General features: G+C 47.3%; 1 protein-coding gene across 1 annotated transcript in view; it reads left to right on the forward strand.

The window, feature by feature from the left end:
- The window catches only part of tcf7l1b (transcription factor 7 like 1b), a 36,048-nt gene extending 25,885 nt beyond the window's left edge, over positions 1-10,163 (forward strand). Inside the window, 9 exon segments of the mRNA XM_030369878.1 lie at positions 4,169-4,304; positions 4,610-4,712; positions 5,598-5,681; positions 7,509-7,652; positions 8,064-8,226; positions 8,512-8,619; positions 8,841-8,892; positions 9,642-9,833; positions 9,889-10,163. Coding sequence (XP_030225738.1) covers positions 4,169-4,304; positions 4,610-4,712; positions 5,598-5,681; positions 7,509-7,652; positions 8,064-8,226; positions 8,512-8,619; positions 8,841-8,892; positions 9,642-9,833; positions 9,889-10,163 — 1,257 coding nt within the window.
- The last annotated feature ends 2,787 nt before the right edge of the window (positions 10,164-12,950 follow it).

Here is a 12,950-nt window from a genome sequence, read left to right on the forward strand (position 1 = left end):
TCATATCATGCTCCTCTCTCCCATACCTTCCTGTCAATCTCACTCTACCATAAAAAGGATAAAACCTTCAAAAATAAAAGCTATGACACGAGAAGACACTCATTTGTCCCGGGGAGAGGCAACAGCAGCACCAACCACTGGTGCATGGTGTATTATTCTAACCTCGGAGATCTCCACCTGGTGACCTTTAGAAGTGTGGGGGGGGGTGACCTTTGGAGGGGGGGGGGACCAGACATAAAACACAAGCTGGGGGGTGATGAATGGCGAGTTTCAGGGTGGCAGATTGTGAAGGCGAGTGCCACGGTCTGTCCCCTCTCACGTCCGCTTCCTGTTGGCGTTGACAAACAAGGCGTGCATTTCTCGGCATGCCAGGCATTCTTTTCACCCTGTCTTCCCCGACGTTTCGAGACGGAGGCCCCCCGCACACCCCCCCCCCCCCCCACCCAGAACTGAAGAGTAAAGAGAGAGAGGGGGGGAGAGAGAGAGAGAGAGAGAGAGAGAGAGAGAGCACACACACACACACACACACACACAAAAAGCAGTAAGGTTATTCAGTTTGTTCTAAGCTCAGTTCCCCCGTCGGCTGTTTGCCTAGTAATCCAATTCAGATGTGCAGGATCCAAAACCATGTTTGCTTGAATGAAATCCGGCCCTCCACCCACACGGGCCAAGGAGTGTGCTTTTCTTAGCGGCCTTCCAGGCCGGACAGCCCCAGTAGCAAGACATTGCCACCTCCACCTTTCGAGTCACCCTCTCTCTCTCTCTCTCTCTCTCTCTCTCTCTCTCTCTCTCTTCTCTCTCTTCTCTCTCTCTCTCTCTCTCTCTCTCTCTCTCTCTCTCCACAATCAGTCACTTTTTTTCCTGTACACTGGCTCAGCAACTACTGCGCAATTTGTTTCCCTTTTTCTTATCCCCCTCATGTTACTATTTAAAACCTGTTGTCCATGTGGTTACAAGCTAGCCCTGAGGAATAACACTGCGTTGTGTGTTGGGGGGGGGGGGGACACAGTGGGACGGCCGGGAGCTGTTTGCTGTTACAAGCACCTCTGTGTTAAAGTCCACGGTGTCTGTCTGTCTGTCTGTCTGTCTGTCTGTCTGTCTGTCTGTCTGTCTGTCTGTCCAGTCAGACCCGTCTGGGTCCGCGGTGCTCTTCGGCCGGTCCCCTCGGCTGGCTGTTGTTTATATTTAAAGCCCGGCTCGTGTTCCATGCGGTTTCCTTATTACACCTTGCCCAGGGACGAGGTCGCCCAGCGTCAGAGCCCTGCCCGGCCGGCAGGAATGTTACTTCTGAGCGCCTGAAAGGAGGTATTGATAGTCTTGTTTGTAGCACTAAGCCCCGGTTGAGCCCCGAGTGTCGTTCCTTTCGACGCGACATGACAGATTATTGTAGGTACTGGCTCGAAAAGGGAGAGGTCGCCTCTGACCATATATTCTTGATACGGTTTAAATGATCTATTTTCATTCATACGACGGGAATAGAGCGGCAATGTTCTCTGCGGTGTGAGACAGGGAGAGCTGTGATGAGGTAACCATCCTGGGTCCCGAAAGGCAAAATCCCAGAACCTCGACCGCTCCTTACCTCTCCGGGGAGACGCGTTCCAACAGGTGGGATGCCGATCAAAATAGTTTATCGGTGGTATTACCTGCACAACAAGTTCTAGTCCATAAAGTCTTCAGACTCTGTGGAGGGGAATGCAGCCATGGAAATTCGATTTTTTTTAGAGACGATGATCCTAAATATAGAAAGAAAATGTTTTGCGCAAACACTTTATTGGTGGATTCCAAGCGAAAATGAATTATTAATAAGCGGCATTTGGAATTCTCACAGAACTGCATCCCAAAATGTGCTGGCGCCAGGTTTAGAGGTCTCAGATGGGGCACGCAATACTGGGAGCGTTCAAACACATTGTTGGATGTAGCGAAACAATCGAGCCTGACACGTATGAACCGTGAACGCGATGCCATGTGTAGTAACCGAGGATGTTTAATCAAAGCGTAGCACTCACTTTCCCTCCGGTGTCGAGAGCAAACATTACGTTCCTCCTTCTCTGAGGAACGTAACCTTAATACAGCCTTGTTGTACATCCGTCTATACTCTCTCCACCACTTCAGCGGTACTTATGTGTGCTTCTCAGCACAGCGTCGAGAAAGCCCAGTGTGAAGAGGGTTTAAAGGGAGGGAAAGGCTGGATCTTCCTTAGAGACGGCCATGAAGATGGAAAAAAAAGAGAACGCAAGAAGAAGAAAAAAAGCAGGGCTACGATCTTTTGGAACAATTCTAAGCAGCATGAAGCAAGAGAGAGTGTACAGAAGCAGCCTCAATGCAAACCTTGTTCCCCCCCGGACCACGTTGAAGAGATGAGAGGTTGGGCTAGAGGGGGGGGGGGTTTGCTTGATGGGGTGATGGTGGGGGGGGGTATTTAAGAAGGTTAGGACTGGAGGAACAAGACTCCTTTCTCCCCTCCCTACTGCCCTGCCCCCGCCCATCCCCCGCCCGCCCCCCCTTGCTGCTCCCCCCCCCCCTCCTCCACCACCGCCTCCTCCACCCCTTGACCCTCCCATGTGACAAGTCTAGCCAACAAACGCTCCATTCAGCAGGCCGGGCCGGGGGGAAATGAGTGCCGGGCCCTGCCCTCCGCGCTCCGCCTAATGAAAGCAGAGACGTTGGCGATTATTAGCACGATTATTGTCTTCTTCAGCGTTCTCGTCGTCACAATCAGCACCACACACACACACACACACACACACCGGTCCGCACACAGAGGTCCACGCCGCCTACGAGCGGCCAGGGGATCTGGGTTTGTCAGCGTGTGTGTGTTTTTGTTGTGTCGTTCCGCACATAGTTAGCATAGTTTAGGAGGCAGCGTGACTTGTGTGCGATGAGCAATACGATTGGTGAGAAAAGACACGCGTACGGTTTCCTCCTCCAAGTTGCCACCCACCTATGATCAACGCAATCCCACCTGTGGTGAACACCGTTGATGTTATGAAGGGAGGATATTGTCGGGTTGTAGATGTGTCCTTTACCTTAGTGGAGTAGCCATCTTATGTTAGTTTGTGCTCAAAAGGACGAGAGGCAAAGGAACTCAGGCTCCTGCATTCCAATCAGGGATCTCATGAAAAAATATTTTCTACTCAACCTGATTTTTTTGTGTGTGTGTGTGTGTGTGTGTGTGTGTGTGTGTGTGTGTGTGTGTGTGTGTGTGTGTCTGTGTGTGTGTCGGTAAGTGCTTTGGTGTGACTTTTGGACTGGTGGTGCTGTTGTTTTGCTTGTTGGGCCGAACAAACAAGTTCTCTCCTCCTCTAAACGGCCGTAATGGTCCTGGCATGTGTCCGTTAAGCTTCTCAGTGTTCCTTGGTGCCGTTCCAGATTGCATCATTGGGCCAGTCACACACACACGGTTGTGTGTTGTTTACCATGCAGGGCATTCACACACACAGACACACACACTCACACACACACACCACACACACACACACACACACACACACACACACACACCACACACACACACCACACACACACACACACACACACACACACACACACACACACACAAACACTCACACACACCCACACACACACACGATGGCTCCCGTTCAGTTAATGCCATCACACACAGACCAAAATATACAGATATTTATTTTGCATATTACACAAATAATAAAAACATATCAACTAAAACAACCATCAATAAGTTGTGGGCCTACCCTTGCATCATGTTTGGGTTATATTACATGTTGCAATCCTGCGTTGTTTCACACAGTTACGTAAATGACATGCTTATCGTCTCCAGTTCACAGTTCCACTTTTTTATGTGTCTAACCCTCTCTCTCTCTCTCTCTCACTCCCTCTCTCTCCCTTCTCTCTCTCTCTCTCTCTCCTCTCTCTCCTCTCTCTCTCTCTCTCTCTCTCTCTCTCTCTCTCTCTCTCTCTCTCTCTCTCTCTCTCTCCTCTCTCTCTCTCTCTCTCTCTCTCTCTCTCTCTCTCTCTCTCTCTCTCTCTCTCTCTCTCTCTCTCTCTCTCTCTGTCTCTCTCTCTCTCTCTCTCTCTCTCTCTCTCTCCTTCTCTCTCTCCCTCTCTCTCTCTCTCTCTCTCTCTCCTCTCTCTCCTCTCCTCTTCTTTCTCTCTCTCTCTCTCTCTCTCCTCTCTCTCTCTCTCCAACCAGTCCAACAAGGTCCCAGTGGTCCAGCATGCCCACCACATCCACCCCCTGAGCTCGCTCATCAGCTACAGCAATGAGCACTTCTCCCCGGGCACGCCTCCCGGCCACCTCTCACCGGAGATCCTGGACCCCAAGACCGGTATGTGACACTTAATTTATTCATGGCGTTTATTTATTTCATCCAAAAATAATTAAAAAAAAAAAAATATCAAAATTAAATAAATGTAAGATAAAATGATTTTTTGATTTTATTAATAATATTATTTACTTTACTTTTATTATTATACTTTAATTAATTTTTGTTTTACCTTTACGACACACCGCGCTCTGTTTCATGACTCCAGTGTCATAGGTACGGTATGCGCTGTAGTGTGTGGATGTAGCGTACGTTTTATGCATTACGCTCTGTCTCTGAGTATCGCTGTGCTCATCTCCCCGCCGCAGGTATTCCCCGGACACCTCACCCATCCGAGCTGTCGCCATACTACCCCCTGTCGCCCGGGGCCGTGGGTCAGTTATCCCACCCTCTCGGCTGGCTGGTGCCACAGTGAGTCACCAACCGTCTTATTCCCTCTCTCTCATCTTACTCACAAAACCCCCAAAAAAGAAGGGAAGAATAGAAAAAAATACATTTTAAAATGTTTAAACATTTTAAAATAACAACCCCTTCCTCGTTGTGTGTGCTGTGTTATAATAGAGGAAATATAATGGATGCATAGAGTGAAAACGCAAACAAAAAACGGTTAAAACAAAGCTATCTTTGTTAGCGTGTTTGCTTTCTTCGTCACATGCTGTCAGGTGACGACAGTGCTATCATCACGAGCCATCACTGTTTGACTTGGTTCAAAAGTTGAAAAAACACATACGCTTGAGTGCCTCGGGTCTTATTTAACTTGTCGTTGGTTCAATCGCCCACTCAAATAAATAATCCTATGACTGTTCAATCTGTGAAACATTCAACGCGGGATCTTTCCCTCCTGCTCTCTCCTCAAATAAGAATGAGCAGATGACACGATTTCTTTATCCTGTTAAACTCTGTGCCGTCGGAGCACGATCCAAACATGGCATCGCCTCAGGACCGGCTCGAACCCACAGAAGGGTTCTGCTGAGGGCCTTCTAATCGATTGCCCTGGTGCCGTTGGGCAAGCATTTGAGTTGGGGATTTGAGTTGATTTGGTGAAGGATTAGTTCTGCCAGGTTAAAGTCACAGTCAGCTGGATCTGGGTCTTACTGACACCCCTCCCCCCTTGTCTCTCTCTCCCTCTCTCTCTCTCTCTCTCTCTCTCTCTCTCTCTCTCTCTCTCTCTCTCTCTCTCTCTCTCTCTCCCTCTCTCTCTCCCTCTCTCTCTCTCTCTCTCTCCCTCTCTCTCTCTCTCTCTCTCTCTCTCTCTCTCTCTCTCTCTCTCTCTCTCTTTTTCTTCCACACTCTCAGACAAGGGCAGCCCATGTACTCCATCCCCCCGGGGGGCTTCCGTCACCCCTATCCAGCGCTGGCGATGAATGCGTCCATGTCCAGGTGAGTGGATCAGGTGTTGCTCGCCCCCCCTCCACCCCGCCGCTAACACCAAACTCCCCGGGCGTGTAGGATACCTTATACGGGACGGTGAAACGACAGGCTGTAATCACTTGTCTCCTCTGCTTTTTGTTTTGGAATTTTTTTTGGACACCATGTCTTCAGGACGTTAATGCCTATTGAACAACACCAAACAATACGTTATTAATTGTCAGTTTTGCGGCCAATGGACCTTGTTGTTGCGAGGCACTCTCTCTCTCTCTGTGTTCGGGGAAGGCATGGGGACGAATTTTTAGCACGAAAATTCCCCTTCATTGTTGCTTTGGAAAAGCCACTGTCAGACCGACTTCAGCTTCCATGGGGCGCACCAACCACACGGGAACATATACGTTTTCACTGTTTCTGTGTCGGCTTAACGTAAAGGAATACATTTGCATTCGGCAGCAGCATTCGCCTCCAGCAGCTGTGTCTCTTGCAGTGTGAGCTCAGTCTGCTCTGTGTGAGACACTGAGATGAAAGGACTGGGTATCGATCAGGGCGAATCAAAGCTCGTCTGACGCTATAAGCCCATTAGACTTGGATCTCGGCCCCACTGTTAAAATTAGAAAGATTTGTAGCCAGCCTTCCGGTTGTTGGTATGAAATGAAATATTTAAGCAGGCCCTGCGATCGGATCAATACTGTGGAAGTCTCTCGCTGATGACCGCAAGAGGAGAATAAAATGATAAATCCACCATGAAATTGTACATAAAAAATGTATATTTAAAGGGATGATCATAGAAGGCGAAGGAATTATGAATCAAAACGTAATGAGAGCCTATGGATATAATAATTTATACATTATTCTTTTACTCAGTACACAATGAATAAACAATAGCATACTTAATAGGACTGTCATTCATCAGACTGAAAATCACATAGTGTGTGTTTGTGGGTACCGCAGGCTTTTTATACAACAAAATCGTAAATGCTTGTTGGTTTTAAACCACAAAGCCGTTATTATTTATGAAACAATATCCCATTTACACCCTGTACAAATGGTGAGCTCTTCAATGACAGCGTCTGAAAGTACATTTGCCAAACAACAACCAAAAAAAGAAAGAGAATCTAAAAAATGAAGAAAGAAAGAAATACTACTAGAGCATGTGACCTGCCGCTCTTGAAGTGGGTCTTGGCGATGACAATGCCATATTGTACAAGGAACGGAAAGTTAGACACTGTGGCCCTGTTGTTGCACCCAGTGTAAAGAGGCGGTGGCACGACCCAACGTGGTCTGCCGCGCAGTCAGGGAGGTTTCAGGTGTCGTACATGCTGTCGCTACGGTAACAACACACACCGCGTTTTCTTCACCCTTGTCTGAAATAAAAGGGCCTTTGAATGGGGGCCTTTATTTGACGATTGGTACATTTCTGCGGGTCTAGACGGATATGGTTGACACACTCGACGCCGACAGATTGTACGCGCCTGTGTCTGGGTGGTTTTGGGTGTGTGGGTGTATGTGTGTATGTGTGTGTGTGTGTGTAAATGTGTCGTGTGTGTATGTGTGTGTGTTTGTATATATATATATATATGTGCGTGTATGTGTGTGTGTTTGTGTGTGTGTATGTGTCTGAATGCGTATATTTGTGTGTGTGTGTGTGCATATGTATGTGTGTGTGTGTGCGGATGTGCGTGTGTGCAAATGTGTATATGTCTGTGTGTGTGTGTATGGATGTGTGTGTGATCGTGCGCTATCGCAAATGTCCCCTTTGACACCCGTCGACACGAGCGATCTCCCGTTTGGATCTGGCTGTGAACCGTTGCCCTCCCCCCCCCCCTGTCCCCCCCCTAGCCTGGTGTCCAGCCGCTTCTCCCCCCACATGGTGACCCACTCCCCCCACGGCCTGCACCAGACGGGGATCCCCCACCCGGCCATCGTCAGCCCGGCCATCAAGCAGGAGCCGCACGGCGACCACATCAGTTCCTCCATGCACGCGTAAGAAGGAGCCCTTTTGAGGATCCCACTCACACTGACGCACACACACATACATGCAGGCACGCACACACCGGCATGCGCACAAACGTACGCCAACGCTCACACCCACTATGTCGCATGCACGTCACGCATGCACACCCTCACACACACACACTGCGTAGCACACGCTCACGCACACGTACTTGCACGCACATGCATACACATACACTGCTTCGCACACGCTCACGCACACAAACATGCACCACACACAGACTAGCGCCCACACACGCGCGCATGCATGCACACGCACAAACATTCTATCTTTCTGGATGACCCAGATTCCAGTATTCATGTTTTTTGATGAGAACGTAGTCTTAAGCCAAGGGTTTTTGGTCGGTTGGCAATAACCCATTTTCGCATTCCTGTTCGTAGCCGGAAATCGCCCGGACCTCCCAAGAAAGAGGAAGACAAGAAGCCCCACATCAAGAAGCCGCTCAACGCCTTCATGCTGTATATGAAGGAGATGAGGGCCAAAGTCGTTGCAGAATGCACCCTGAAAGAGAGTGCTGCCATCAATCAGATTCTGGGGCGACGGGTAGGCAGAGAACACTTTCTGTGTCTGGTGTGGGTGATTGTGTGTGTGTGTGTGTGTGATTGTGTGGGAGCTACATGTCGACTGTTGTGTGTGTGTGTGTGTGTGTGTGTGTGTGTGTGTGCGTGTGTCTTTGTGTGTGTGTTGGATCTGTATTTAGACTTGTGTGTTAGTGTGTGTGTGTGTTGGAGCTACATGTAGAGTGGTGTGTGTGTGAGTGTGTGTGTGTGTGTGTAGGCCTGGGTATCCATCTCCTCCTCATGTTTATCTCCACGGTTCTGTCTTCAGTGGCACTCGCTATCACGAGAGGAGCAGGCCAAATACTACGAGCTGGCGAGGAAAGAGCGGCAACTGCACTCCCAGCTTTACCCCGGATGGTCAGCCCGCGATAACTACGTGAGTGGAACCCCTCCACAATCAGAGCGTCGCGCACGCACAGCCAACAATAATAACCAAGAACTATCCTCATTTGAGTTTGTTATTAGTTCTAATAGAGCTTGTGTCGTTCTCGCTAAAAACATCAGGGGGTCTTTGTGGGCTTTGGCCGCAGACTTTCACTTTGACACCAGCGAGTGGGCTGTTTTTACTGACTGCGCTGTTTTTGTTTATCTCTACAGGGAAAGCGGAAAAAGAGGAAGAGAGATAATAAGCCAGACTCAACACCAGAGGGTAAGGGGGTCTCTTGCTCTGTCCTTCTGTGCCGCTTCTTAACGTCCTTTGTTCTAAAATAGAGTAGAGGAGGCGAAAAGAGAGAGCCTCTCCTGTTTGAAATAACATTGCCTTTGCTTCACTTGACCTGGAAATCTCAAGAGATGCGTCGAGGCAAGCGTGAGCGCAGCCCAAAAAAAGAAACATGATTGTATTAGTCACTTATTTATTCATGAATGAACTTTTTTACACCCCTTTCTTTTCCGTCTTTTGTTAAACTCTCTCCTTTATTCAAATTGACTAACCTGTTCACTCTCCTCCACGCCTTGACAAGCAGCATATGAAGTTCATTGCTAATGGTGGCAGGTATGTCTGCTGCCGTTTTTCTTAGCAGACCCTCCCAGGATTAGTCCATCCTAGTGTTTAAAAGACATGTCAATGCATTCACTTATATCATCCCCATAGATTTGTTTGCATACTTATTTCTATACACACATTCCCATTTAAATCGCCCCCAAACTTAATTTCCCCTCCCGTGGTTTGCCTTTTGTTCGCCTACGTTTGTCGGAATGATCTGAAATTTCATCCCAAGTCTTTTCTTTCACTCCCCCATGTGACCATCTTGTCCTTTTTGTATTTTATTTGTATTTGTCAGATCGTTTGTCTCGCCCCAACCGGCTTGGGACGCATAATCAGATTGAAACCATCAGCCGTAGCATGATCTTAACTTATCGGTCCGACTCATCGTATGTGTCTCTCTGTCCCTGCAGACTTCTCCATCAGGAACAAGAAGCAGTGCGTGCAGTACCTGCCCCCGGAGAAGATGTGCGACAGCCCCGCCTCGTCCCACGGCAGCATGCTCGACTCCCCGGCCACGCCCTCCGCGGCGCTGGCGTCCCCGGCCGCCCCGGCCACCCACTCCGAGCAGGCCCAGCCCCTGTCCCTCACCACCAAGCCCGAGGCCGCATGCACCAGCACACCACCACCACCACCACCACGTGGCCCACCACCCCCACCCCCACCACCACCACCACTTCCCCATCTCCGGGAGGGCCTCCTCGTCCTCGACGTCCTCCTCGTCCTCGTCGCCGTCCTCCTCCTCCTCCTCCGTCCCGATGGGCAGCTCCGGGAGCCAGCCCACCACCCCCGTCCTGAGCCGGCCCATCCCCTTCGCGTCCCTCCACCCCTCCATGCTGTCCCCGCCGTCGCCCTTCCACCAGGCCGCCCTCCACTCGCACCACGCCCTGTTCCAGTCACAGCCCCTCTCCCTGGTCACCAAATCAAATGACTGAAAGGAATAATCCGCCGCCCTTTCCCTCCATGTATTGTGCTGTACATTGCTTTTCTTTGAAATAGGCATTAGATTTGTTGTTTTTATTGTTTTTCTAAATAACGGAAATGAAGAATTACTCTTGGTCAATATTTGACCGCGTCCTTTTCCACACCTCGCAACGAAACAAAGTGTATTTTTTTGTAAAGTTTACTGCAGAACTGTTCTTTGTTGATGCATTTATCCAATGAACCTCTTGTATAAAAGAACCGATGTACATAAAGTTTCTTTATAAAAAAAAAAAACATTAAAAAAAGGAACAAAAAATGTCTTCTCTTTTTAGCCAAAACTTGATTAATGTTAGTATTAAATTGAAGTCATAGTGCTGGCCAATAATTGCAGCCCCCTTTTCAATTTGCAAGTGTGTGCCCTTTTTTTGACATGTTAAATAAACATTTGAAATGGTTTCCTAATACAAATGCCTCAATTTATTCTTGTTTTCCACTTGCATTTAACAACATGTTCCATTGACTTAACAAGCACAATTTTCTTTAACAAGTTATTGTGGTCTGGATTAATATTCCCCATACAGCAGCCGCTGTGAACATTACATTCATACCACATGTCTTTTGTAAGCATATTAAAAAAAACTGACAGTATAAGTAAATGAAAGTGCGGTGGGTATTATATATCGGGCTGTTTCTATGCTTCCCATTGGGTTTGTTGTCACACTGTAACATAGACGAGGGTATCGCTGGATTATTCTGTCTGCATCTGTCTGCATCCATAGTCTCCGCACGAAACGACAACCTGATCCACACTGCGGATGAGTCCCAATCAAGTCAAGTGTGAATGTTTAATAACGCAAAAATTAGGGTAACCACGTTGGAAAAGAGCGAGCAGCCCGAACCAGGGTAACAACATGCAACGCCAGAAAACATGTAGGCCTACAACAATTAAAAAAGTAATAGACATCTGGTTCTTCCTGGAATATTCAACGCTCACAACAACAGCTAAAGAAAAGCAGGTCACTCCCCTCCGAGGCATAGCCTCCTCCGTCTCCCTGATCCTTTTCTTGCACTTTTACCGCATCTTTATTCACCGTTTGGCACACTGGCAAAGGTTTTAATTAACTCAGAGGTAATGGGATGTAGCCCCAGGGATCTCATTAGGCAATTAAATTAGTGGAAAATACAACGAGGTAGGTAAGGCGTTTTTGGTGGCTTTGCAGTGACGGCACGGTGCCAGGGATCGGCCAGTTATCCAATAGATGAGACTAGAGGGGAATTAGTTACAATGTCCCCGCACTGAAAAATTAGTATCACGGAGTTGGGAGTCTAAGTGCTTAACTAGACCCTATACTGTACTTCCCTTCCAAGTCCAGACATTCAGCTGAATGTGTGTTTTCTAATCCGATTAGTATTTTATTAAGGAAAAATAATTATAAAATGTTTTTTTTCAATATCGTAGGCCGAGTGGCCGACAGGTATAGTGGAATGGGTCTACATGTCAATAGCAGGCTATATATTTTAACACCTTAACACATCCTGCCATATTTACCATCCATATGATAATTTCTCATACAGATTGAATACTGGTCTCAGAACCTTAAAGCAATAACGAACTTTTTTTTTTTTTTGTAAAAAGGCTTAGGTCATTATGGGCCTCATCTAAATAGATTTACTCATGGCTACTGTGAATGCCCTTATAGGCTACTCAATCAGCTGGTCGTGGATATACAACCCATCTGCTACCCATATATTCGTTTCTTTAACGTATTTGGCTGTGTTGACAGTATCTGCGCTGTCAGAACAAGGTGAGATTTAATACATGCTAATTCTGCTCATTAAATTCTCCCAATCTCACGCCAGGGTTCATTGTGGTCACTGCTTTGATCTTGAATCAATTTGAGGGAAGCCCGAAATAGATCCTTTAGCTAATCGAGAACCCTCAATTACCGAATTTTACCGGCAATGTATAGGCCTACAGATCACAATAATAGTTGTAATTAACACATTCGCAATTTATTAATTAAATTACGACATTATGAAGTTAACGTTAATATTGATACATTTTGTGAACTAAATCCCCTGAATATATGCTCGTTCGAGAGTTTTTGTAAACTTGTTTTCATAAACATTTGCTTAAAATAGCGACGCTCAGCTGGCTGCTATCTCAACATAATCTTCTGATGATTTATTCATATCCATTTGACCTTAAAGATGTGGATTAGGCCTAATTATCCCCCCCAAAAACGAGCGAATTTTTCAAATGTCAAACAGCTTACCACAATTAAGATGTGTTAATTGATTGATTGATTCATACCAATCCACAGGCTCCTCGTGTCCTGCTGGGATGTAAAGCGCCATTACTGTTTTTTGGATGATGATCATTATATCATCATAAGGCTCTGTACACATCCTCACGATTTCAGCTCTTTGAATCATAAAAATAGGCCTATATATTTTTTATTTTCTACGGAGTTAGTTAAAAAAAAGAAAAAAACCTGCACACAACATTATTAACGATCCCCGCATTATGTTCCAATAATAAAACACCTTTCCATGGCACATCTAAATTACAACGAAAGTCACCACTGCCATCTGCCGAGTGCGTCGCGAGTGCGTCAAAGGCTGTCCGCCTTTCAAAAGCGGTGTAGGTGTAATAGCCCAGGTTGACCTGTACGCGGCAGCACAGAGTAACACCCTGCATAAACAGCTCCTGTTCCGCTGCAGGGGAAGAAGAGGCTCCTCCTGGCGTTACTTTTAGTGTTGCCAGATTGGGCCAGATTCGCCGCCCAATCTGCCCA

This window comes from Gadus morhua, chromosome 11 (assembly GCF_902167405.1).
Source record: "Gadus morhua chromosome 11, gadMor3.0, whole genome shotgun sequence".
Taxonomy (NCBI): domain Eukaryota; kingdom Metazoa; phylum Chordata; class Actinopteri; order Gadiformes; family Gadidae; genus Gadus; species Gadus morhua.